The following is a 26,600-nucleotide window of genomic DNA, read 5'->3' on the forward strand; positions in this document are numbered from 1 at the left end:
GAAAATAGCAGTGAGTGACTGGGAACCAACATGGCCCATATCAGGGGGCACATCCCTGCATCGCACTTCACTCACACAGCGCCTCCATGAAAGCACCGCCAGCTTCTTATAAAATTACTACCCTGTAAATATATCAGGCATGGCCCAGCTCTCAAAAAGAAGGGACATGAAAAACATAAAAGCATAAAAAACATATACCACATAAAAATGTGGAATATAGAAGTCAGCTGGGCCCTGGTGGAAAACACAAAGGCCAGACACTGTAATATGGCACATTATCCTTACGCCCACCTTAGGTAGCTGAATCTTATTGAATCCTGTTAGTAAGTGGGACCTCTTGTTTGCTGGCTATCACCACAGGGTGGGGGGTCAAAAAATAGTGTATCAATCATCAAGCTATCAGCAATATTCTTATCAGGGGCTTACTATGGTAAAACAAAAAAGGTACATATAGCAAAGGACTAATACACTAAGTGAGGAAGATGGTAGGGCGCTACACTACTCATTTCAGCCTGTCACAGTGTGTCAACCCATAATCCACTGCTACCAGAGGGCCATCAAACAATGCCACATTTATATTTGTTATTAGCAGCACTATATTAACAGCAGCAAGAAGTGCATTCAGAAACAATACATTAAAATTGTTTAACCAATCAGTCACTTCCTACATCAGAACAAGTGCAACGTGCAAACACTACCCGCAAAAGGTAGTAATCAGGTCTCATTAGACATGGGCGCCGGCATATCCCTTGTGCCTGAAAAGCTGCAGGAGCTGTGCAGGGCTCAGGAGAGTTAGACCCCTGGGACTCCTCTGGAAACATCACAGGGCTCCCTGGTGTAGCAAGTGAGGGAGTTGTGTGGCTAACAGGGCTCGTTGCCCAGGCTCCTTTGCTGGTGCTGGCAGGTGAGGAGCGGGAAGACGCCATGTTGGGCGCCACGTGCTCAGGTGCTGGGGACCTCTGTGAGGCAAAGTAGTGGTCGAGACCTGGTTTCTTACCCACTTGCTTGTGTCCCGGTGTCTTCTTACCGCGCAACATGCGGTTTGCAGGGAAGACTTGCCAGTGTGAAATCTGCCAGGTCTGATAATACAGTATGGGCAGTGGGAGCTCAGATGGAAAGCTTCCTCACGCCGCCATGGCCTAGCCCCCCCTAAATGGTATTTTAAATAAAAAAGTAAAAAACAGCTGGAATATATGCATAATGGCTTTTATTTTTTATAAATATTCTAGAGTTTTTTTTGTCATAAAATTTCAGAAGAAGAAATTTAGAACTGACTGAAGACTTTAGAACCCACATAAATCTCAGTGTCCCTCTATTTTAGTTTATCTGTCTCAGTATTTAAGTTAACTACATTAGCATTGTTTTCCCAGCCTCAACATAACCAGGTTGTCCACAGCAAAAAAAGCATAAAACTAAAACAACTTTTGAATTAACCGTACAAAGAAAATCTCTCTGCAGCAAATGGAGCCTATGTTAAGATCCTCAAAAACAGTAATTATTTGTTGTCAAGGCTGCCTCCATGCAGTGTTTGTGCTCAGGATTTCCCAATGTTTCCAAGAATTTTGCAGCAATGCAGGCAGCTTCCTCGTCTTTAAAGAAGACTTCAAGCTGTGATGTAATTGGCAATGATTACTACAATTTCATTGGTACATACTGCACCTTTTGCTAGTTAATCTCTTATTCTTAGTGCATATGTCACAGTAATACCATATGCTGTTCTTCAAGGTAAATCTGCATCCAAATTTATGTAAATTGAATTCGTAAACTATATTGAAATTTTACAGAAAATGATAATGTGCTAGTATCCCATGGGACATCCTTATTATACTCATAAAAATAGGGTCTGTTGATAATATTATGCAGTGACATGGTAAAACTAACAGTCTGGAGGCGGCTGGGTATTGTTTTATAAATAAATGAGAAATATGTGCAGCTTTCAGGTTGCTGGCTCTATGCCACCATGAAATTCTCAGAGGGCATTTCAGCTTCCGTGTGTCTCTTGATTTTCAATAAGAAGATAGAGGAACTGGCAGTGGTGTGTGAAAATTTAATGCTGGGTTGACTGGAAGGAAATATCAAGATTTACATCTTCATCAGGCTTGTTATAGTCTGGCTTGGGTCTGTCCTGCTAGTGAACGGTATTTCTCAAAGCACAATGATGCCTTCCTAGCTCTGGTATTAAGAAAAAACAGATTGATATGTGCAAGCCTTACATACCTGATCATAATGATAATGACTTGCCAGGCAGGTAACGTAAAGTCTGCGTTATTATTTTACTCATGATTGATTAGTTGGAATAAGATGAACACATGAGCTTACTTATTAATAGTGTGTAGATAAAGTGTAGATACTGGTGATGAAAAAAAAGCATTCTAGGATGAACTCACACCTATGTTAGAGATCCATAAAAAAGAAAGTTTGTGGTATACCTTAAACACTTCAAACTTTGTTTTCCCATAAAAATACTATGACATTCAGTCTGTGGCTACCTCTTCCATGTGGGCTTAATTATTAAGGCAGTAGGCAGGCACATTTTTTTTCTTTTGGTTTCATCTGTACTCGGTGGCAAGGTTGAACCTTAGCTTTGTTTTAATTTTAAAAGATTTTTTTTTATAAGTAGGATTAAGAAAAACACGAAATTGTTTAGTGAGATGGGTCAGCACTGATATTTTAGCAATACATTCATAAATCTATATTATAAGTATAAGCAGAGTTTTAAATGACGTTTGCAGGTTGTACATTTGTTCTTATGTACGGACATGAGTTATAATTGCAGACCATAAGACAAAGAATATATAGTCAAAACACAGTTTCTCCCATGTCATAGCTTATTCCCTCCTTCATGTATAGTGGCAATTACCCAAGAGGTGGAAGTATTTTAAGTAGCATGGGACAAGGTTCTAAGCTATGTTTTTGACTTTTGAGTGCCACTTAATTTTATTCTTAGAAGATGTCATTATGTTATCATGGGTTACGTAATCAGAAAAGAGAAACACAATTCTGAGTTTATTTAAAAAATTGTGATCAGGCAGGTCCGTTTATTTTACTTCAGAAATAGCATTGTTTGCCCTTCTCCCATAATTCAGTATGAATGCTAAAGCAGTTTAAAGCATTTTGATGCAGGGTGACAACACAGGAGCAAACAGGCAGACAGAAAGTTGTTGTCACTGTTAACATGGAAGTACCTGAAGGATTATCTTCGTGGAAGGATAAACAGCTATCCTTTTAAGAAAAAACAGAAATAATTGAAAATTATTTTAAAATTACATTAACATATTAAATCTTTTTTAACAGTTAAGTTTCAACATTTAGTAATTTGATTTAGATATATTTTAATTTTTTTGCTTTCGAACCTGAAAACTGTGTACATGAACCTTTTAAGCTTGTAATGGTGAAAAAAATCATTACTATATGATCTACTTCAGCTCATTTCATACAGATACACAAGGATCTAAAAATTTACATTTTGATACAGCATATATGCGATAATGAAATTATTTAGCTAGAAAAAAAATTACACTGGGAAACAATTTTGAACAAATTTATTGTTGACTTCAATTTTAAAGCTTATGTACGTACACTATAATAGGTATGCTGATTCTAAAAGTGCAGTTAGTTTTCTTCTATCATGTCAAGTTTTTTCACTACCGCTTATAATAATGCGATTACTGTAGCGTGGATGTGTATAGGCTATTCATTTACACGCTATTCATTTGACAGTGTGGTCAGAGGTTGTGCGCTGCTCTACGTAGTGAATAATCCAAATTTATTTTTTTACTTACACACATATTTCCTTTCTTTCAGATCATGTCTGGCTCTGCTGTTTCTCGTAGTAAGTGCCTAAACAACCCCGATTCATTTTGTTATATCTGTGGCAGTTTCACCATTCTTAGTCAAAGGGCGAACATCAGCACATTTGTAGAGCAAGCCTATTTGGCATATTTCAAAGTTAAATTTGGTGATCAGGATAAGTCTTGGGCCCCTCATAAGGTATGCAAACAGTGTGTCCAGGGTTTACGGATGTGGACAAAGGGAACACGTGATAAGATGCCATTTGGTATACCTATGGTTTGGCGAGAGCCAGGAGATCATTTCAATGACTGTTACTTTTGTATAGTGAAATCTTCGGGATATAACAAGAAAAGTAAATGTAACATAGAGTATCCTAGTCTACCATCAGTAATACACCCAGTGGTTCATTCACAGTGACTTTGTGTATTGCCATAACATACCTAGTTTAATGGAGGAATTGGAAATTCCAACCTATAACTCAACTGAATAATGACTATTCATCGATAGCTCAAAGCCGAGCTTAAAATTTGTCCTCCTTCAGAATGGCAATATATTTGGGTCAGTCCCAATTGGCCATTCAGTTTCTCCTTCCTTCTTGGTCAGCAATGCGGATACACCAAGTATCCCTGTTATCTAAGCATGTGGGACAGCAGAGCTCGTGAGAAGCATTGGGTGGAAAGGAATTGGCCTCCAAGATCTGCCCTAAAACCAGGTGATCCAAACATTCTACATGGGCCACATGTTGATAGAAAGAATATTATATTCCTGCCTCTGCACATGAAACGGGGTCTGATGAAGCAGTTCGTTAAAGCTTTGCCAACTGAAGGAGACTGTCTCAAGTACCTAATTTTGGCATTTCCTAGCCTGTCATTAGAAAAAATAAAGGCCATTGTGTTTTGATGGTCCACAGATTCGGCAGCTCATCAAAGATAAACATTTCATCAGGACAATGTCAGAAGTCGAAAAGAATGCTTGGGTATCATTCAAAGCCATTGTCAAGGACTTTCTTAGAAACACAGAAGCAAATAATTACACAGAAATTGTCCAGAAACTCTAGGAGACCTACAAAATGCTTGCTTGCAATCTGATCATCAAGGTGCATTTTCTGCATAGCCATCTTTCTAACTTCCCGGACAACCTTGGTGCAGTCAGTGATGAGCAAGGTGAACAATTCCACCAAGGTGGTGAAGGTCATGGAAGGACATTATCAGGGTAGATGGGATTGGATGGGATGTAGATGGGATGTACATATGGTGGCTGACTATTGTTGGAGCATCCGGGGGGATTGTCCTAACACTAAACACTCCAGGAAAAGCTATAAGCGTAAATTTTTACCTTAATTGCTTATTTTTCAAATGTTTTACTGTAAAAAAATGTCATAGAGTAACAATAAATCCTTTGTATAAAAAAGAGATTCAAATAAACAGTACATTCAAGTTATTATTTCATTATTTTTTCATTGTATGTAAAATTTGTGTTTTTTGACACAAATGGAGGGTACCTTGTATGGTAAAAACTGGATCTCATAGCAAAAAACTGGGGTTATTTCTGGGTTCTCCACCCAAAAATTAGTAAAAATCAAGTGTAACCCAACAAATCTAACGCAACAAAAAATTTGTTCCCCAGTGTTATCAGCATATTATTAGCCATTTAAAAGTGTGAATACCACCTTCCTTAGAGAGAAAAAGCCTAACACATTGTTAGAATTATTCTCACTATAACATCATAGGAAAGCCCATGTGGCATAGTATTAGTAATTCATTATGGCACAGATAACCCTTTAGAAATTGATAATATGACAAACAATGTTTGGAATATTTGTTTAAAAGAAGCAGATTGATAAATGCTAAACATGTTGTAATGGTATCTGCAAAAATATACTCTATATTTTCTGTGGGCACTAAATTGTATAATTAACAATAAAATGTATATGCCCTTTTAAGAATTGCATATCTTTTTTTGAATCAATTACTAGAAAAGCCTAAAAAACTGAATTGATATCGGTGCCAAACCCAAAATTCTTGTACATTGAGCATGCAAATAATTTTGCTTTCCTTTTTGTTAATCTAAATGAATCTAAAACACGTGTCTTTGAATGAGTCACAAAAAACTATACCACCATATGGTGGCCTTTATGTGAAACTTGTGAAAGTTCTCTTCGATTCAGGTTTCCCAGGTTTCCATTGTTTGTCTTAAGCAGAATCCATTGACAGATCAGAGCCCTCCTGGTCACTATGCATTGTGTATTCTCGATATGTAGGGATTTGATGAAACCAGTATCTAAATAGGATGTAGCTTTTAAGTCATCCAATTTAATTCTCACGGTAAACTAGACAACAAAGTCATACATTGTTTTTTGATATAGTGTATTTATGTGTTATTATTTTATTAGGAGAAGTCCTTGGAGTATCAATGTGTTAAAAAATAATGAGCTGCAAAATTTTTCCCTAAGAGAATTACCATATGAAAACTTTCTTATGGCAATTTAAAAAGTGTTAAAATGTCTGTAAGATAAACATTACTTTAATAAAACAGAACAAAGACTTTACTTGTTTGTTAGCAAAATCTAAAAACTTTGTAACTGACTTTAAAGGGGACATCCCTTGTCCTAAGCAGCATATTTTATAGCTGTGTTCTTGCCCTTTATTTAGGCTGGTCCAACCCTAAAAACAAACATTTAAAGCTGTTATTATTTTGTTTCTTTTTATTCCTCATGCCCCCCTTAAATGATGATAAAATTACTAAATAAAACATTCATGGTTTTCATTATATTCTTTATTTTAGACCCAGTGATTCTATCACTAGATCTCTTGCCATTAGGTATTGTTTTATATTTTCCTTGCATTCAATAAACTTTTATTGTGAAGCTTGATAGTTCCCCTGAACAAGTTCTATGGGTAAAGTTGGAAGGACATTTTGAGGAGAAATTTATGAAAAGAAATACACGTGTGTCCTATTATTACACCATCTAATATGGAATGGTGATAAATAATAATAGAGGTAAGTATTGAAAATATATTAAATATTGAACATGTGGTATTATTTTGAGTAATGGAGATTAATATTTAAAAGAGGTCAGTATCAAAGAGGAAACAGCATTGCTGCTGCTTTTTGTAGAGGAGTCTTTGTTTTACTAGACAATGCATGTCTAAAAATTGAGTCTGCAGCATTTAATGATTAATTTTTATATTTCAATAATAAAGTGGGTATATATCCCCTGATACAGAAAAGGCTGGGTAACAGTACAGTGGGCAATGGCAGATAACACATGTAGACAAATATGAAATCATTTTATTTCTTGTGTACATAAACATTTTGGCAAATTAGCAAGGTACAAAGATCTTTATTTTTTGAGCCGTGTTTGATTTTCATATAGCTGACTTTCTAAATTGGGCCATGAAAATGTTCTTTTTTATGTCATTATAATATATTTATAGCTAGGTATATGCACATCTTGTTCTCATACAATATTAATGTTCAAATTCTTGTTTTGATACTTTTTTTGTTTATCTTATGCCAATAATGTGAAACTAGATTGTAAGCTCTTCTGGGCAGGGTTCTTTTCTCCTCCTGTGTCACTGTCTGTATCTGTCTGCCTTTTGCAACCCCTATTTAATGTATAGCTATGCATAATATGTTGACACTATATAAATACTGTTTTTTATTAATAATAACAATGACTATGTTAATTCCAATCATCAAATCATGTGCCTGCTTTCACTATAGGTGAAAAGTAAGATGTTGTAGGTTGCATAGCTATCATCATTGTCACTGCTGATACACAAATCCCTAGCTTGTCAATCAGCACCCACAAAATTGGATTGACAGCACTTCTGCTAAAACTCTCTCATTGTGAGCTGCATTGGACTATTTAATGCGAAAAATTATTGAAGCTCACAAAGGTATTTGATCAGGTAGGTACCTGTTGAGAATGTAGCATACTTTAGGAGTACTTTAGAAAGTCTACTAATGATTGTGTTTATACAAGATTTACACAACTTACACTCTAAAATTTTTAAAACTGAATCCAATTGGAAAAAAATGTGTGAATCTTAGATGAAAGCTGTGTGAGCCTTGGCTAAAATCATTTTCAAACTGACCTCTTAATGTGCTAAAGAGGAAAGTAAGGCACAAGGTCCAATGTGAGCACTTTCCATAATAGGCAATTTTGCATGATCTACTGGCACAATGACCTCTGAGTTTTCATCAATAACAGCTCCATTCCCTCTCATCCTGCTTCACCAATGTCACCACCTTCATGGAAGCTGTTTCCATTGTGTTCTTCAGTCATCACATATAAGTTTATGTGTGTGCATGTTTTCATTTAGATACCCATGATGTACAATGCACAGCCTATTTTCTCCAGACAGTTTTAATAACAGAAATACTTGGAGAATAGGATTTGCCTACCATCATTCATTTTTTTAAATTGAAAATTGGTATTATCATTTCTATGGTTTGTGTTTATTAGAATGTTCATATGGAAATAAATGATTAATAATAGTACCCTTCAGTAGTTCTGATTAATGATATAAGCACTGGTGAAACTGTTTTTTTAGATATAATTCTTATAAATTATCTTCATCGCAGGTATTCTTTTCAAGATGAAGAGGACATGTTCATGGTTGTAGATCTTCTCCTTGGTGGTGACCTTAGATACCATCTGCAGCAAAATGTACGTTTCACTGAGGCATCTGTAAAGCTCTTCATCTGTGAGCTGGCCTTGGCATTTGACTATTTGCAGAGCAAAAATATAATTCACCGGTGAGTCCATATGCATAAAGTTTATATTTGCTTGACCTGTGATTAGGATTTAAATTCCATGTAGTACATCTCAGTCCAGCACAACTTTTAGAATATGTTATAATAAAATGGTCTGACTGCTTTGTTTCAGTAATTATACTGTATATATTTTTCAGTGCAATTTCCAAAGTTAAAAAATGCTTTATGCTGGAAAATTCCTGACATCATTCAAAAAGTTTTTTTTCTCTGTACAAAACCATTTGTTTGCATACATCATATTATAAGTCAGCAGGAAAAGTTTGACTTTTTTGGCCATTAAGCTTACCCAAACTGATAATTGAATTATAAATGCTAGGATGATAAATTATTAATAGTTTTATTAAACTTTAATAGAGTATTATGTATTGCATATAATTGCTTTCCTTTTCACAGAATGACATACTCCTCTACCTCCCTATTCAGTAGAAAGGGAAGAAAGTATTGTGTATGATCCAAGCCTTTGTAGTTGGAGCTTACACAGAATCAACTTTCTCTCCCATAGTGCTTGGCCAGTCACCAAGTACCAGCAGTATCATGTGAGAGGAAAGGAAGAAGGTCACACACACATTCATATACAGTAATAGTATTTTCTTTTACATAGTGGTTAAATAAAGCCAGAAAGAATGTTAAGTAGGTGCTTCTAGAGATCCAGCTATGAAAGTAAATCTGTTGCTGAAGCCCTACAGCGATTCACATGGTTACAACTGCAAACTTTTCTGTCTGATTCTTCCTTCCTTTTGCATATTTTCCAAAAAACTAAAATTCCTATGAAGAAGCAGTCCATTCTTGGAACTCTTGAAAGTTTTATGCTATCTTTGGCACCTCCATCTTTTCCTTCTTCTTTTTGTGTTTTGATCTTCAGCCATTTTGGTTGGCCAGGCCAGGATGACATAACACCAGTGCAGGCAGGGATTTTGACTGTTGAAAAGAAGGATAAGGCAGGTAAGTATGTTTTTTTGCAGAAGGGACAATGCCTGTCAAATTTCTCTGCAATATAGTCCTGCTTGGTTTTTACAAGTGAAACTTTGATTCTGCCATAAGCACTTTATTTGGTGGGTGCTGAGTTGAGCTAAAAAATTCTTCCAATTATTTTGACAAGTTTTTGGAGATGCATAAAATGGAGCCAGCATAGGGTTACAGATACACAGATTACTTAGAAATGCAAAAAGTATCCATTTTCATAGCTTTGGTGGCTTCTTAAGTTTCTTAGCCGTAATAGGAGGGGATTTTTTTAAAAAAGGTAGAATATACTCAGAGGTAATTAAGCCACACAATGTCTTTTGGGACCGTCACTTACCTATGCTAAACCTTTCATATGAAAATTGATGCCATATAAATGACTTGTTTCCCTGTGAATGACATGGAGATGAGCCTGTATAAAGGAGTTCCAGGCGACTGCTGCTGTTATATATTTTGTAATGAGTTGTCATGCTTTAGGCTGAGGGGAAGACTGACGGCTGATTAAATAGCTTTGCATCTTGGCAGAAGGTCCGAATAGAACCAAGGCAGCAGATGTATTGTTCGAATCAGCAGGAGCCATATACAGTACAAGTCTGATTTATATATCCTAATACTGTAAATGAATATCTTTACGATAGCTCTGATTCATGTTATAGGGCACTTTAGTGAGATCATGTTTCTGTCACAGTGAACACAATTATTATCTTTATTCTGTCACAGTTTTCAGCTAAGCATCTGTGATTTAAAATATTTTATTAAAAAATCCTGGTATAAATGGGAGGCTTTAGTTCTTCAGTATGTAGCTGTTGAAAAAGATTGAGCAATTAGCATGTTTACCTGTATTGTCTCTACCATGAGACGTTGATTTAGGGATAATAATTTATGATTACCCATCAATTGCATATGAACAAGAAATTGATGAGCACATAAGTACCTATATGGCCATGATTTGTTTTAGTACTCATGCTCAGTGTACAGCATGTAAAGGCGGAATTTAATACCAAGAGAGGTTGGCTATGAAATGTTTGCTCCAGCATCCAACTTTGTGTAAAATTGAGATGTTCTAAACTACTTCTGGTTCTACCTCCAGGAATAAAAGTACATTAATTGCAAGTGGTTTTCATAAAAGGAGAATGTAAAAAAATACCTTTAATCTGTAAATCTTTAGGTAAACGTATGTAGAGCACCATTGGTCCAATCGTGTAGAAAATTCTGCTCATGCACAGAACCACATGCAAGTAGCCAGAATATACCATTTCATTTGCCGACGCCTGGAATAAAAACCCCTCCTATGATATACATTTTTTAAATTATGTACTTATTTAATTTCTTATCACATTTATGTATTTTTCAAAAAAATGTTGGCATGTGCATTCTGTGGAGCAGAAGGCACAAAGACAAGTTGATGTTTACTGTGCAATGCAAACAAGGCGATGCAATACAATATATAATCTAGTAGGTTTAATGATCATGGTTGCAGTTCATGTGACATTAAACTTGCATTTAGGTAAATTCTTCAGGCACACTCTAACAGTTTATTCCCGCTTTTTACATTAAAATCTGACTGATCATGTAGCCCTGATCAGGTGTTTTTTTTACTGGTATTGGCAGTCTGCATATGAATATATTGTTAAAACATCATTTAAAAAAGCCAATTTTTTTATGTTTTGTTTATGCAGTATGATATGTATTGGAGACAACTGTGAAGCTCTTTTTTTTTGCTGTGTTTTTGAAATATGTTTCTTTGTGTTGAAGCTTAAAGAAGTCAGAGGTAATTGCATTGATGGAAGGGCGGCAGATGTGATTGGACCATGTGCTTGTGAATCATTTTTGCTGCCATGCTGTATAATTTACAATCATGTAAACATGCTTTTTGGATTCCTCTTGTGAGTTAAACTGCTGTACATCTGTTCTGAACTGTTATATCAGCCTAGTCACTCAGTGCATTTATCTTCTACCCCCTGGGTGAAGGCATAATTACAGACTATTAACTATGTTCTCTTGCCAAAGATGTTACATCATGTTGCATGTGCTAGGTTGATATGACTGATTTTTTAAATCCTCTTCCCAAACTAACCAATGGGTCAGTTGCTGGCATAGATAATTTAGGATACTTTATATAAAACTTGTTTAAAACTTAAAAACTGTGTGCCTCTGATGTCATTGTCTTGCTTTCTACAGTACTACAGGACCATATATATACATACACATTTGTGTACACTTCATACACAAGTTCTAATAGGTTGAGTTTTGAAAACACATCAGCTGATTGTCTCCTAAAGCGAATGTTGCTGCTTGTCCTGGTCAAAAATCCAGCATGTGTAAAACAGTCCACTGGGCTGCCGGTGGTTCGACCCTAGCGGATTGAGGAATACTGATCGTCACCGGCCACTGTGCTTTTCCATGGAGGAGAGCACAGTGGGGTGCCGCTTTTTAAACCTCCCCCTCCTTATTGAACAGAGCATCGCTGTGTGTACAGTGTTTGTTAGTTCATCTGTCCCTTGAAACGATCACTAAAGATAGTTTGCAGTGATCTGACATCTGTACAAATCTTTAGTCTACCAAACACTGTCATCAGTGTTATTGCCACATGCTGGTGAGCCTAAATATGGCTAAACCCAATTCAAAATAACAATGAATGCAAATGTATGTATATATATATATATATATATATATATATATATATATATACTTGAATTTGTCTTCTTAATGTTCCACCTGTTGTAGTTCACAGTTTGCAGACTTGGATAGGGTATGCCTATACGTTTAGCCATTCAGATTTTTTAGGGGTTTTCTAGGTCCCAAAATTATATGTACAGAACTGCAGATCTTTTCGCAGTAAAAACAGTTTCATATACAATTTTAACTCTGTATTTACCTGCTTCCCTTGATTTTAACCTAAATCAGCCACATAATTCTTTTCTACTTGGGGATTCTGGTGGAATAATCACCTGTTGCAGGTAGTTTTGCAATTTTGGCATTTCTTTTACGGGTATTCACACCTAATTCAGTGAGCTTCTACCAAAACCTCCAAAAGATAGATTATTTTTTGCGAGATTGCAGTTGATGGTGATTAATAATCCTATGGAATAGTAATGCATGCTAAAGCATTTTTATTGGTTACTCATCAAGTGGTACATATGCAACTAGCTTCTGTGGTCAAGTGTATGAGGGTCATGTGTGGTATTCTCATGGTGTAATTTCTTAGTTTATGTGATGTGTTGGTGGTCACCAGAAAACAGAGTGTGTACCTGTTGAATATACTAATTCCCTGGGGTTTTGCACTTTAAAGGAGGAGACTAAGTCTTGTGAAATACCTTTTGCCTAAGATTCAGTCTATCTGAATAAAACGTGTGTTTTTTATCCAGACCTGAAAATGAGCTGGATGCTAAAGATTCTTTAGCAAGCTTGTCTCTTGTAGACAGCAGAAATTAGCAGTGCATGACAGGTAAAAATTACTGTCTATAGTCAAGTATAAACCTATTTGAGTATAGACCAAGTACCTACTTTTACCTAAAAAAAACAGGAAAAATACTTTGGCTTGAGTTTAAACCTAGGGTACAAAGTGTGGTTTTAACGGCTAACATTCAAATCAGTAATATGTTCATCTGTTCCCCTTAATTTACAGGTTTAAGTATTTTGTACTTTTGAGTTGTTTATAATGGGTCAAATGCTTTTTTGTTCATGGTTGTTGGCCACGAGTAAATGTCCTCATGTAATGTGTTACAAACAGCTCTGATCTGTCAAACCAGAGATAAATGTTTTATAAACAGAGATTCTTTTTCTAATGGCATATTGAAGGCAACAGGTCTTGGTTCTCAAGCACAGTTATTCTTTATTTGTGAGTGTGTATTTTTTTTTTGTTACCAATGTGTGCTAATATTTTTATTTTCAATAACCCCTGCACAGCAGCTTTTAGACATGACAGAGATTGGAACCTATTTATTCCAGAAAAAAAATGTGTTAGTTACATAGTAACTTTAAGAATCTTTCAGGACAGAACTGATGAGGTACCCTGGCTTTTCCCACCTAAAACAGGAAACACAAAGCTCATGTGATAAGAAAAAGCATAAAAAAGAAGACACTTTTTAATATCGTGAACCTTTTGCTACCTGTTTTAGGCGAACAGTTCTACTTTCTCATCCATGTTCTCCAGGAACATAATTTTGGGGAACCTACTGTTTTACTGTTTATGTGAAAAACGTATAGTGAAAACAATAAACAATAATCAAGCAATGCAAGAAAATTATATTTTTTTTTTCACAAACAAGCCTATAATCCAAAGCTGATAGAAACACTGTAGTTCAGACATACAATGTGAATAGATGTATTACATGTGATGCACATTATTTAAACAGGTAAAAATGTGTCAGTATGACATCAGCCTTTAGTAAGAGACATAAACAATGTGGCAACAATATGACATGCTCAAAAGTGAAGTAAAGAGCAGGTGTGGCCATATCTTGGAAGAAATTCTCCATCGAGCACAAACTGCAGGTGCCTTAAACCATGGAACTGAGTTTAAATCAGTAATTCTAATTTATTTTGTTATAGTATGTAATAAAACTGAAGTATGGAAAAAAAATTATTTGTAGTAAAGTCTATTCTAAATTGCTGAGCAAAACAGATGATTCCTTAGGTTGTGATCTGGGTAGCGAGGGGAAGAGTTAAAGTCTTTTTATGAGTTTGTGTCAATGTTGGGGAGATTCCCTTGTGATGAACAACTACCTTTCTCGCTGAATAATACCTTTGAAAGTAGGTAAACTATTATTGTTCCCAATGCTGGTAAAAATGTTGTCTGTCTACAGTGGTCAGTGGTCTGACGTTGGACTGTTTACATAAGGACAAAATACAAGTAACACAATGCGTGTCCCCAGTGCCAGGTGCAATTAAAGTAGCTGCTAAAGCAAGGGAATTGGCATTCTATCAGTGTGATTAGCTGGTGCTTGGATTGCACTCAGAAAGGTCTAAATCAGGGGTCTGCAAACTTTTATGGCCACTAAGCCATTTCAGGGGTGGGCGGGAGCACACTAGGCCAGACTCTGAGTCCCGCCCTAATGGCTCTGCCCTCACCAGGTAACGCCCCCTGAAGTGAAATCCCTCTCCTCCGTATCCATTGCATTCCTAAAGGATCATTGTTTCCTAAAGGCCGGAGTTTGCAGACCCCTGGTCTAAATGTTTAAATTACATATACTGGTAGTTTATAGTTCATGAGATTATTACATCTTTTCTCTAATATTTTCCAATATTAAGTTTTATTCTGAGCTGTGATTGGGATAAGAGTTGGAGGAACATGTGGTTCTATCCTGCTTTCTCCTTGAACTTTTTAAGTAAACTATCAAGGGTTGGTGAAAGCTGATGACTAAAGTCTGCATCCTTTTTTGTTTCTGCATTCTAGAGAGGCCCGTAGCCTTAAGAATTTAGACATAGGGGGGTGGGAGGCCTCACCCAGGGGTGTTAAGGGTTATTAAAATGTAGTAAGACTAGAGGGGGCTGTGCTAGTGTTGAGGGTGGGGTAGGAGGGGATTAGTTAAAAGCGGATGAGAGGCCCTCTTTTGGAAGATAAAGTTTCCCGCCCACCCACACTTTTATATTTATAATTTTAATTTGAAAGTGTGGTTAATTTTAGCAGTTGGGGTCTTGGAAGGCAAGGATCCAGTGCATTGGTAAAGTGGTGGAATTTGGCAGGGGGGATCGTCTTTGGTGGGGTCTCCCCCTTTATGATGAATGGATGATTATGGCTCCTAAGGCAGTGCTGGGCGGCTAGGGGCCAAGGTGGAAATGTTGGAAAAATTTAAGTTCTGTTGGGTGCAGATTTTGCCTTCTGAGACCTGCAGCCTGGTTGTTTGGGTGTATAACTGGGAGTATGGAGTTTGATGACATTATGGATATTCCTGTTATGGTTAGGTATTAATAAAAGGGAGGAACTAGGTTGTTGGTTAAATAGGTTATATTCAATGTCATATGTTTGCGTTATATAATCCCCGTTAAGTAATAATAATGGAGTGTTATGTTAATGTATGCTTGCATATCAAAAGAATAAATGGATTTATTTATTTGTCATTTATTTATTACTGGATGTTTGTTAATTACTTGAATGGTTAATTTATTTAATCTATTTATCTATCAATGTTAATCTATCAATCTATTCAATGTGTTCTCCATACCTGTGGATGTGACAGTCTGTTTACCTAAAGGTGTTTTTATTCAACCAGCAGACATTAGCTTATTTCACTTGGACTTCTTATGGTTCACTGTTGTTCTTCTTTGCCCATGAATCTACACCTAACATCCTGAATTGTTGAACTATTTGAACTTTTTGGATGTGTGTCTTGGTGTGTCTGACATGTTCATGTTTTTGTTTCGTCTTATCTTCAAGGCCACTGCAGGTTAAAGATGTACTGTACATAACATTCTTCAAATAATTTTTCCACCTACGTATATGATGCTACATACATACAGACGTACATGATCAAAGTGTGCTGCAGATATCTGTACTTCAGCCCTCCTAAATGTGCACAGAATATTTCTGTGCTTTACAATTGTTGGTTTTTTTTTGTGTGTGTAATCGGGTAATAGCCATTCTACACTTCTGACAAAATAAACAGAATTAAATGATTATTTTTGGTGGAACATCCTGCTGTGGAAGCAAAAAACTATGAGTGACTTTTGACTCCTTAGTGTATTTTTGTAAAATGGTTGAGAGGGAGAGAACTGTCTTTGATACTGCAATTAGATAAGGCTCATATGATCAATGGCCAACAATAAAATATTTAAAGCCAACCAACTTAATAATTACACTTAGAAATGAAAATAAATGTATTTTTTATATCTAGAACTAATGTTACTACTTTATTTGACTTTATATCCATCACTTATATTTCCCCTGTACTCTCAGATTGGATGAGTAGAAGATTTAGGAAACAATCAAGTCTCTTGCATGTGCATGTAAAAAACATGCAATTAGGAGAAGTGTGGTGATCTGGTGTTTCCTCTACCCTTCACAATCATTGACCTAGGCCAGGGGGCAATCTAGCTTTATAGTTTTACTACAAAAAAGTCAGGTTAACAGCCTGTAAATAGTCCTGGATGTAGAGAAATACAAATCATTTGGCACGTTAACCAGGTATGTAATTCAGCTTTAAACTATTTTCCCCATCCTGTAGCTTGCCTTTTATTGTCACTTTTGTAATGAAAACTTGTTACTTATAGTCATATTGGCAATTACATTATACAACAGATGAGTATATACTCAAAGGTTGCTTGTTCTATCACTGATTTTGTTTTATATTTCACTGGCAAATCCATTATGCCATTTGCCTCATTCAGTTTCTATATGTTGGTTTTATATGTCAATATCTATCATTACTCTGAATGACAATCTGGCAGTATGGAGTTCAAAGCCCAGTTATAGTTATTCCTTATTCAGGCTTAATTCAGGCTACTTCACCATTCTTGTTAACGACTTTCACATTTTGCTTTCCTTATGCTGAGCATGCTAACAATGGGAGACAGTAGAATGAGCAGACAGCCAACGCCATCTGTCTTCTGCTTTTATGTTTAATCAACATGTTGGGGGTGGGGAGAGCACACCATTGTATTTCTTGTACAGTCTATAACTGCAGCAGGGAAAGTGGTGTCATCCATACCCGTGTGTTTTTCTATATCAGAACTGTGTAACATCTTTGATAAAAAAAACAGCTTCCTTTTATGTTTTAATTCTATTTTGTTGTTTCCCGCCACATTTGCTCTGATCAATCAATTAATAGGTGCTGATACAAAAAGTATCAAGGCACAGTCACTGTGCAGTAATACTAAGCAGGAAGCAAAGCCTGCTTTTATAATTGACAAATATGGCTTTATTCACATACATATATATTTAGAACACAAGCAATGTTTGTAAAACATTAACTATCATTGCTAAAACGATTTATTTGATGTGGTTAAATTTAGTTAACTACCTAAAGACTTGTTAAGAGAATGTAATTTCTTTAAATCCTTAAACCTGCAGTAGCTAATAAAAGACATGTAGGAAGACATAAAAGAAATAAAAAACTAGTATGCACTGCTATAAGATCTCAACGTTTTTCTATCAGCTTGTGATTTCTGCTTGTGGTTGGAAGTATTTTTACTAGCGGATGTCATTCATTTATGTTCCCTTTTAAACCTAACTCTAATTTCATTTCTTAAAGCAGAAGTTAAGTTCTCTTCCCAATTTTTGATGTCACATGGTCAATAAAACACCAAAATGCAGTTGGCGGTGTGCAGAGAATGTAATAGGCACTCATATATTATTTGTTAGCCTGGGAACAGCTGCAAGGCTGAGACCATTAACTCAATCTCTTCATTACAACACTGTTTTTTGGAGCTTGGTTGACTTATGTGCTGCCTCACTGCGTGCAACATGAGGGAATGTTACACCTCGATTATTTCTAATATGTTTACATATAAATAAAACCCTTAATAAATTGAAAGCATTAAATGGCTTTTGCATTGAGAAAATAAAGATTTCAGTATTTGTTTGATAAAATATGGACCAAGATAAGTAATTCATTTGGTGGGAAGTACCTCTAGCACAAGCATAGCAAGAAACATGAAATTGAATGTATGCACTTACACACCCACCACTGTTAGGTATCTTACATCCATAAGTTTGTTCTAAATAAATTTATTTTGCATGGCACCCCAATGCTAAGGTAACCCAACTCTGATGTGCATGTGTTGCCGTACACCTCAATGCTCAGTAACACGCTACTGTTTTTTAAGTAAATGTTAGTGTGTTGCCTATACAATCATTTAGAATGGGTTGCTTTAATGGAAAGCATGTTACCATGTGTAAAATGACCATTGATGTTTAATGCAATGCACTGCAGCAGAAACATGTGAATTGACCAAAAAGTATTCATTAAAGAAAAAAGTTGAATCCTCTGCACTGTGCGTGCTTTCAAGATCTTGACCAGCCCCAGACAAAGAAAGAGCATCATACATGGACCCTACCTCATTTCCCATTCCATAAACTTAGGAAAAAAAATAAATATTGATTAAATAGCTGATTATAATTTTACATTTCAAAACAGTATCTTGGTTTTCAAGTTTTTCCTTTAACGTATGCTACTTTCACCTACCTCAATGATAGTTCCCATGCCTAAGACTGAATGAGTTAACAGTCAGAGGTTTCTCAGGTGATCATTAGTTTCAGACCAATGAGCTGTTCATTTTAAAGTATCGCATAGCAGCCTCGGGTGTATAGGTTCAAGACATTAGTTGAAAAGTGATGTAATGAGCCTATTTATTTCAGGTAATGCCTTGTAAGTCTACTCAAGTGAATCCTGAATGCAGCTCATGTGTGGGTCCTACTATTCATGAAGACACTATGCTTTGTTTCCTTATTAAGACAGCCATTACAGGGAAGAACTTTATTTAAAAGAATATTTACCAACACTAATTTAAATCCCTGTGTGTTTTTAACAAGGTGTGTGTACTATATATATCCACATTACATTTTTTAAGTAAATTGTAAATACCTGTTTATGCATTAGGTTTTCAAGCTGAGAGGTTAGTAGATAAATTTTAGCTTTGAAAAAGTATTTAATAATAAGTTACATAAGTAAACTTTTTGCAAAGCCTTAACAATCCAAAAAGTTGAGTTAAGAAAATGAATTGGATTAATAGGAAAAAAAAACAGGAAAACTACATTGACTCAAGTTTAAACCTAGGACTCAAAATGTGTCTGCCACTTCTAACTTTCAAAACACTAATCAACAGAAATACCCAAAAAAGTATTAAAAAGGTCCATCAATGGCTTAGTCTTGTTTGCATTTTTCAGGTTTAAGTATTTTATACTTTCAAAATGATTATGGGTCACTTGCTTTTAAATTATTTTTTGTGCATTATTGTTGACCTTCAGTAGATGGTGCTGTGTGTCTATGTAAAGTGTGTAACAATCTGTAATAATGTCTCAGACAGCAAGAGATTGTTAAACATGTTACATGTTGCACAGCACCACCTAGTGGTTTGACCTAAGTATCAACTGAAATTTTTTCGAATGGCATTAAAAGGTCTAAAAATCTTTATGTATACTCAGGTATATGCAGTATACTACCATATTTTCTCTTTCTGAAAATGCTAGTTGCCTTTCTGCATGGATGTTTTAGTGACTTCAGTTTGAGACTCTTTAATCTATGATCTTTTTTCCTTTTACATAATACTTACATACACATGCATATTAAGTTGCTAGAGATGCATTTATATGTTAGGAGGAGAATAGGAAAGCCACTATAATACTTCTTTGGTGCTGGTCTGATCTTGTAGGAAACAATAGCAACCTGTGAAAAATATCTGACACAACTGATCGCTGTTTCCTCTGGGATTGGTCAGCCAGCTGTGTCTGCTGCAGTCAGCTGTCATGTATAAGAAAGCAGTCTAGGTTCTTTTTATGTGTCTAATAAATAAGAGTATCATCTCACCTGGAGACCTATCCTAAACTGACAGATCACCTTGTGGGAAAGTTAGGCTGAGTATGAATTATTCACGTTCTGTCATGATATCTCCACTTCAACAAGTAGTCATATTTTATGTAACTTGTATCCAGTTTTGTAGGGCTGATGCCAACATTATCTCACACTGTGATTTTATTGTATAAAATTGTTACGTGTCTAAGTCATGCTGGTCTACATCAGCTTTCTTAGACTTCAAGGAAAGGTACACTTATTCCTTTTAAATATAGTAAAAATAGTCCCTTATTGTTTATTCCTCATTACACAGACCTGCCCATGCTGGCACCACCATCTTTCCTCATTGATTGTTGTCCATCTTGAATGGTCAGGCTGAAATTATGTAAATCCTGCAAAAACCTGGCATTTTAGATGCAGCTCACTCTATATAAAAGAAAATATTGCAAACAGGTTTATTCTATTGCAAAAGGGGCATCACCTGTCCCTTTTGCAGTAATGTAATGTACCTGCCTAATCACAATGTATTCTTTTTTATGTCCACTATAACAAACCAAATTTTTAAATACAGGGTCAAACTGAAAATATGATAGACTGTAAGATATTGTGTATTATCTGTGTATTTCACTGTATTTAGCAACTTTTTAATCCAGTTTCTATATCTTCTTGCTATTATTAATCATTACACAATCTACATTACCATCCAGCATAAGATGGTATGTGATTACACTCTGCCAGAAACCAATAATGTATTGCCAACTTTTCTTCACCTTTTTGTTTTGGATAGGGTAGAAATAAATTGGGTTTTTATATTGTCTCTGTCCTACCTAGGTAGTTTAACCTTATGTATATGAGAGTTTTTACCAGATCATAATTTGTGGAGAAATCTTTCATTTTAAACCTCCCATTTTAGACTGAACTCTAGAGACAAATTTACACTACCTTAAGTCAAGTCTTTGTTATACCCTTACTTATCTTCTCTTTTCTTCTAGCCTTTTATTTATCATGTAAAAGCAACATATCCTGTTCAAACATCAGTGTAAACCTATTGATGCCTTTTTTTATTTGTAAATTTGTATAAACACTGAATATTGAAATACACCAAGTTTAAAATGTTGGATTCTTTACATTTTTTAGATTGTACACTGAATCAGGTCCTCCCTGATCTTACTTAAAGTTCTTCTTTAACTAGACAGGAAAAATGAGAGCTTGTCAAACTGAAAAATGAAATGCTGAACATGGTACATCACAGCGACCTTTGTCTGGGGTATGGGATGACTGAATGCATTGCTGTACTTCCCTGTCAATAGCTGGTCGCATAAGACTGAGTGTTCAGAAATAATATTAAAATTAATGTTTTAGTCCTACACAACCTTTGGATGGTTTACATTATTGAACTTCAGAAATTGGTAATTTGAAAAAGCAGTGTATGGGTTTTTTTAGTTGGCGGGGTGTATTAGTTATGATAGCTAACATTTGTTACGTGTTAATGTGTTCATTGAACTGTTTTTTTCTCTTTTAGAGATATTAAACCGGATAACATTCTTCTAGATGAACAAGGTAAGAATAATAAAAACTTAAATGTTTTCTTTTTTTCACTGACTATTCATAAAGCAGTGAATTTGACATTTACTGAATCATTACCTGGTGGATAACCAATTACAGCTATTGAAACACATGGAATAAGAAGATTCTCTAACAGAAAATGTTTCAGTTAATGTTAGATGCATCCCTTTATAAATAAAGCCCACCGAGTTTTCCACAGTGTTCATTAGAAGCTGGAGTAAGTCAGAGCACTCCTGGCTGGAGAAGAATGAACCATCATCTAGTATGATTCGTCTGAAATATGTAGAGAAGCTTAGAGACCCAATGATCATGTCACTCTAAACATGTTATACAATCAAAAAATTTTATTATAATACAGTATAAAAAATGTTTGTTGAGAGTGGAAAAGGGAGCCAGGGAAGACAAATGATAGGCAGATAAAACTTCAGCTTTAAGGTGAAAATTTTGTATTTTTCAACAAGGGCTCATCTGGATGGAATATAGAACACAAAGGAATTGGTGTTCTGAACCAAACATTTTGTACAATTTCCCCAATTCTAGTAACATTATACAGTAGTTCACTTATTTTGTACATGTTCTATTGATCCAACTTTAAGATAGGAGGCAGGACTTCAGAACAGTTAGGTCCTAGTTGTGGAGATATGGACATTGGAAAAGATTCTGTAGTATGGCAAAAGGCTGGGGGCTCAAACTATCTATTCCACAAAACTGCTGTGTGTTTTCACTCTACAGCAGGAAAATAAGAGCCACATGTACATCTGCAATTTTTTTCCTGTACTTACAGGGTCTTGGGGAAATGTGCTTTTATTAGAAAAATGTACTACTTGCCCTGACGAGCTTGCTAAGTAGAAGAGCCCTGTTACTTGCATTAAAAACCTAAACAAAATAAAAATAAATTGGGGGAAAATACCATAGTTTTACATATTGTTATGATCCTGCTTACAGTTTTAAAAGATGCAAAAGGATTATCAAGTTGGCAAGTTCACTTGGCAAAGGCTCACTAGTCCACTCTTGATTGATAATGATGACAAAATCCATTATTAGCACCTCACGCCTAATATTTGTTCTTAATAAGAAAAATTCTAGAACCGCCTAACCATTCCCTCCCCTGAAGTCACATAGCATCAAAAAGGCTCCTTTACCACACTGAAGTATTGGAATGGGTGTCATTATTGAGAATGTAAACCAGTACATTGAAACCATTATCTGAAACGTAGTGCCTAATATATGAGGAATGTTGGCTGCAGAGCATTAGTTAAGGCATAACGATTAAGGATAAAGATTGCCTTAAATTCTATTTTATTCATGCAGTAGCTGATGTGTACATTTGCTCATTTACTTTAGAATACTTTGATTCGTTCTCTAGCGCTTAGCTTTACTTTATTACTTCATAAAAGTATTGACTTGGTCCGTTAATCTGAAATCCTTTTAACATAATAAAAATCATCTCAGTTTATTGGTTATTACAATCTTAGTTCTTTTATGAAACATGTTAAAGAACAAGAACACTTCCACTGTGTAAGAAACTGATACCTTATAGCTTTGTTTTACACTTCTTTAATGCTTTTTCTGTGTGGGAAAATCATGTCAAGATAAATATTATAAAATATGGATATTTGCTAATAAATATAAAACCCTTTCAACACTCAACAGGTGTGCTTTCAGAACACAAGTGCTCCAGCCTGTATCCAGGCAATTTTTTATAATTTATACAGTCTCCTTATGTTGATGGAGATTAGTTCCAGGGGTACCTCCAAACCCCAAAGTCATAGAATTACAGTAATTTGTATTAGAATAACAATTATAATAGTTTTACTTCTCTTTTTTTCTGCCAGTTATAGGCAACAGTAAACCCATATCAAAAGTGACTGGTTAATAAACTTAGCATCAACTCTAATTCCTTCCCTCTACATAGACTTTTTTCAGAAATAGGAAAATATGAATAAGAAACAAACCTTTCTTTTTAAGTTTAGGCCATGGATAAGATCAAACTAAGCCTACTGTTATAAAGTTGGCATTATAGGTTTCTTGCTCATCCCTTTGTTTTGCTTCCCTGCACCAATGATCCAGTTATTGCATGATATGAACAGTTTTCATTGAATTGTGCATGAGGCTTGCAAACCAATCACATCAGAGGATTTTTAGTAGCCCAACTAGTCTGCTGGGTTGAAAGGGTTTTCAAACTATCTCTTCTTTGATGGTCCTTTTTGGGGAGGAATGGTAATTGGGTAGGCATTCAGTAGGTAGTGCATGTGCAATTGATTGAAGAAGAATTTTCCGAATGGTATTTTCTTTTGGAAAAAAAGTAATATACAGTATTATATATAGTACATTACATAAGCATGAGAGTATTTTTACTGAATATATATATATATATATATATATATATATATATATATATAGAAGCATACTATGCAGTACATACTGTAACCCCTATCAAAATTCAAACTCTTTTGCCCTTGTAGTTGACCTTATAATATTTTTCATAAAATCAGAGCTTGAGTTTAGCTCCTAGGTATGCTCTGCAATGTTTTGCTCTAGAAGTTTCATCTTTAGAGGGTATGCTCTCATTGTGTAAACCAAACACCTTTCTTTGTTGTCTTCATTCAACCCATGCTATCAATGTAAGGGAGGCCAGCTATTAGATGCAATTCTTTTTGCATTTTTCAGGTCAGCAATATGCACAGCAAACACCCTTACAGAATGTGTGTGCCAAGCACCCTATTTCAAAGCTCATGTGAACCAGTCTAATGTTTTGTCAGGAGCAGTGTTTTTCTTTCTTTTGAAATGTTATATTACATGGTTTAGGTGGCAGTATGAAGGTTTTTTTCTAACAAGACTAGTGCAATTCTTTGACTTCAGGTAGGTTTCTGTTGAAAATGGGTAGAGAAGACCATGCTTTGTTTAAAAAATAAGTGGTGTTATTTCAGAACCTGACTCTTAGCCCTTTTTTACAGTAACATTGACTTTAAACTCTTATTCATGGGCCAATTATATGTTTAATATGTTTGTCATAGACAAAGTGGGAATGATTCAGGAAAACATGTTCTTTCACATGTTTAGAACCTTGCTGCTGTAATACACTTATGGAATCAGTTCATCACTACAGTAAAAAATTAAGGTTGTCTGGATGCAGATATTTACATTAATGTGCTTGCAAATGGATACCGCTACAAGGAAAAACATGGGGGTTCTCTATCTCTGACTGCACACTGCAGGGATTGAATTTGTAGAGGATAAATGCTTGTTTTAAGTACCTGTCACATGCTGCTAAATAGCAAAGTAGGCTTGCAGCTGCACTCTTCTGTATAGACAATCTTCACTGCCACTGCACTTATACTAAAAATTTTATGCTAATACTGTCTTTATGAAACTTGATAATTAAAGAGGGTTAAGTAAACTTTCTTGTGAAAGTGTGTAGAACATGCATTAGATTTCTCAAGCAATGAGCATTGCATTGTGGGCATGAAGCACAAAGCATACTCATATACTCTATGCAAATAGGTTTTTCAAGGTGTTGCAGTGGTGCAGAAGGAAGGTGGCTGGTCAAGGTAATAAGATTTGGCAGTTATAAATGACTGCTATACAGCTTCATGATTACTTTGCCTCATGGCAGCATATGATAGGTGTGACATAATTGGAGCTGGACTTTAGAAAAGATTATGGCAAACAAAAATAAAAATGGAAATATTTGGGTTTCCATAGGCAGTGTGTCTACTGATAGCCGTCAACATGAGATAGTTTGATATCAACGGGGACCCATATGAAGAAAATATGGTAAAGAATGAGTGTATGAGATATTATTATTGTCTAATCTTTGCCTGACTTTGTGATCTATTCATTGTGACAGGCGCATTCCTCAAGTCAACTCAACAGCAGAAATTGCTCATGCAATCTGACTCTCAGTGTGTCTCTATCAAATATTCATGCTCACATATATACAGGACTCTAGTGGGACTGTCTGTCTGAGTGATGACTTCAGTGTGAACTTTGTGGAATTCAGACATTCACCATAAAGGAATATCTTAGCAAATCCTATAGTACAACTTCAATCATCAAAACATACAGCATGTTTCTCTAGCATAGCACTGTGGTCCCGTGAGCCCAGAATGGGTCTTTATTCTCTTTAGTAACACTGACATTTTTACAGATCACAGCTTTCTTCCATGATTTAGTGTTTCTTAGCTTTGGATAAGCCTTTGTAGAAAGAACACCACTTACAAAGCATCAAAAGGACAGCTATACATACTTATATTGTGTGTTCTGCAGTGCAAAATTTACAGATACAATGGGAAAATAAATAGTCATGCACTCCAGCCATCCTTTGATTATACATAATTACATATATATATTTATTTATATATATATATATATATATATATATATACTCATCAAGTCATAAACTCTACAGAACCTCTGAGGGTATACTGTGTTATATGATACTAAGATGTTAGCAGCAGATCCTTTAGATCAGGCTGCTTCCAATTCTTCCCTAGATAAATGACACACAGACACAGACACCTGGCTATCCACATGAGACAGTGTAGAAGAAAAAGAGATTCATTAGACTTCTCCACATTATTCCATTGACTGGTTATAATGTACCCGTGCCCATTAGTCACTTTCAATTATCCAAAGGGGTTAGCATGAGTACAGGTCTATGGCTATGTGGCCCTATATACAGAGAGCTTAGTTGCATTACATTTTTAGCTAATTCTGCTACAGTAGCTGATCTGTTGGATCAGACTAGGTGGGGTTCACTCTCTTCCCCTATGTGCATCAGTGAGCCTTGGGCACCTATGACCCCATTGTTGGTTTACTGGTCAATAGATGCAGTGCATACCAGGAACACCCCTCAAAACATTTTTTTTCGTGACTGTTTACAAGATATAAATGCTATTTCCACCTATCAAATTTACATTTAAAAATCTGCATTAAACAATATGTAACTCCATCATTAAAATGTAATATATAATATGATGTCATTGTAGTTTTTGAAGTCAATTTTAGAATTTTAAATGTGTTCTTTTCATTAAAAGTGATCCTGCC

At 35.5% G+C, this 26,600-nt stretch overlaps 1 protein-coding gene across 1 annotated transcript in view; it reads left to right on the forward strand.

Moving 5' to 3' along the window:
- Positions 1-26,600, forward strand: part of STK32A (serine/threonine kinase 32A) — a 91,582-nt gene that overhangs the window by 45,649 nt on the left and 19,333 nt on the right. The window contains exons 5-6 of the mRNA XM_072398695.1: positions 8,383-8,556; positions 21,508-21,545. Of these exons, the coding sequence (XP_072254796.1) occupies positions 8,383-8,556; positions 21,508-21,545 (212 nt within the window). The remainder of the gene's footprint in view (positions 1-8,382; positions 8,557-21,507; positions 21,546-26,600) is intronic.

The sequence above is a fragment of the Pyxicephalus adspersus genome, chromosome 2 (genome assembly GCF_032062135.1).
Source record: "Pyxicephalus adspersus chromosome 2, UCB_Pads_2.0, whole genome shotgun sequence".
Lineage (NCBI taxonomy): Eukaryota > Metazoa > Chordata > Amphibia > Anura > Pyxicephalidae > Pyxicephalus > Pyxicephalus adspersus.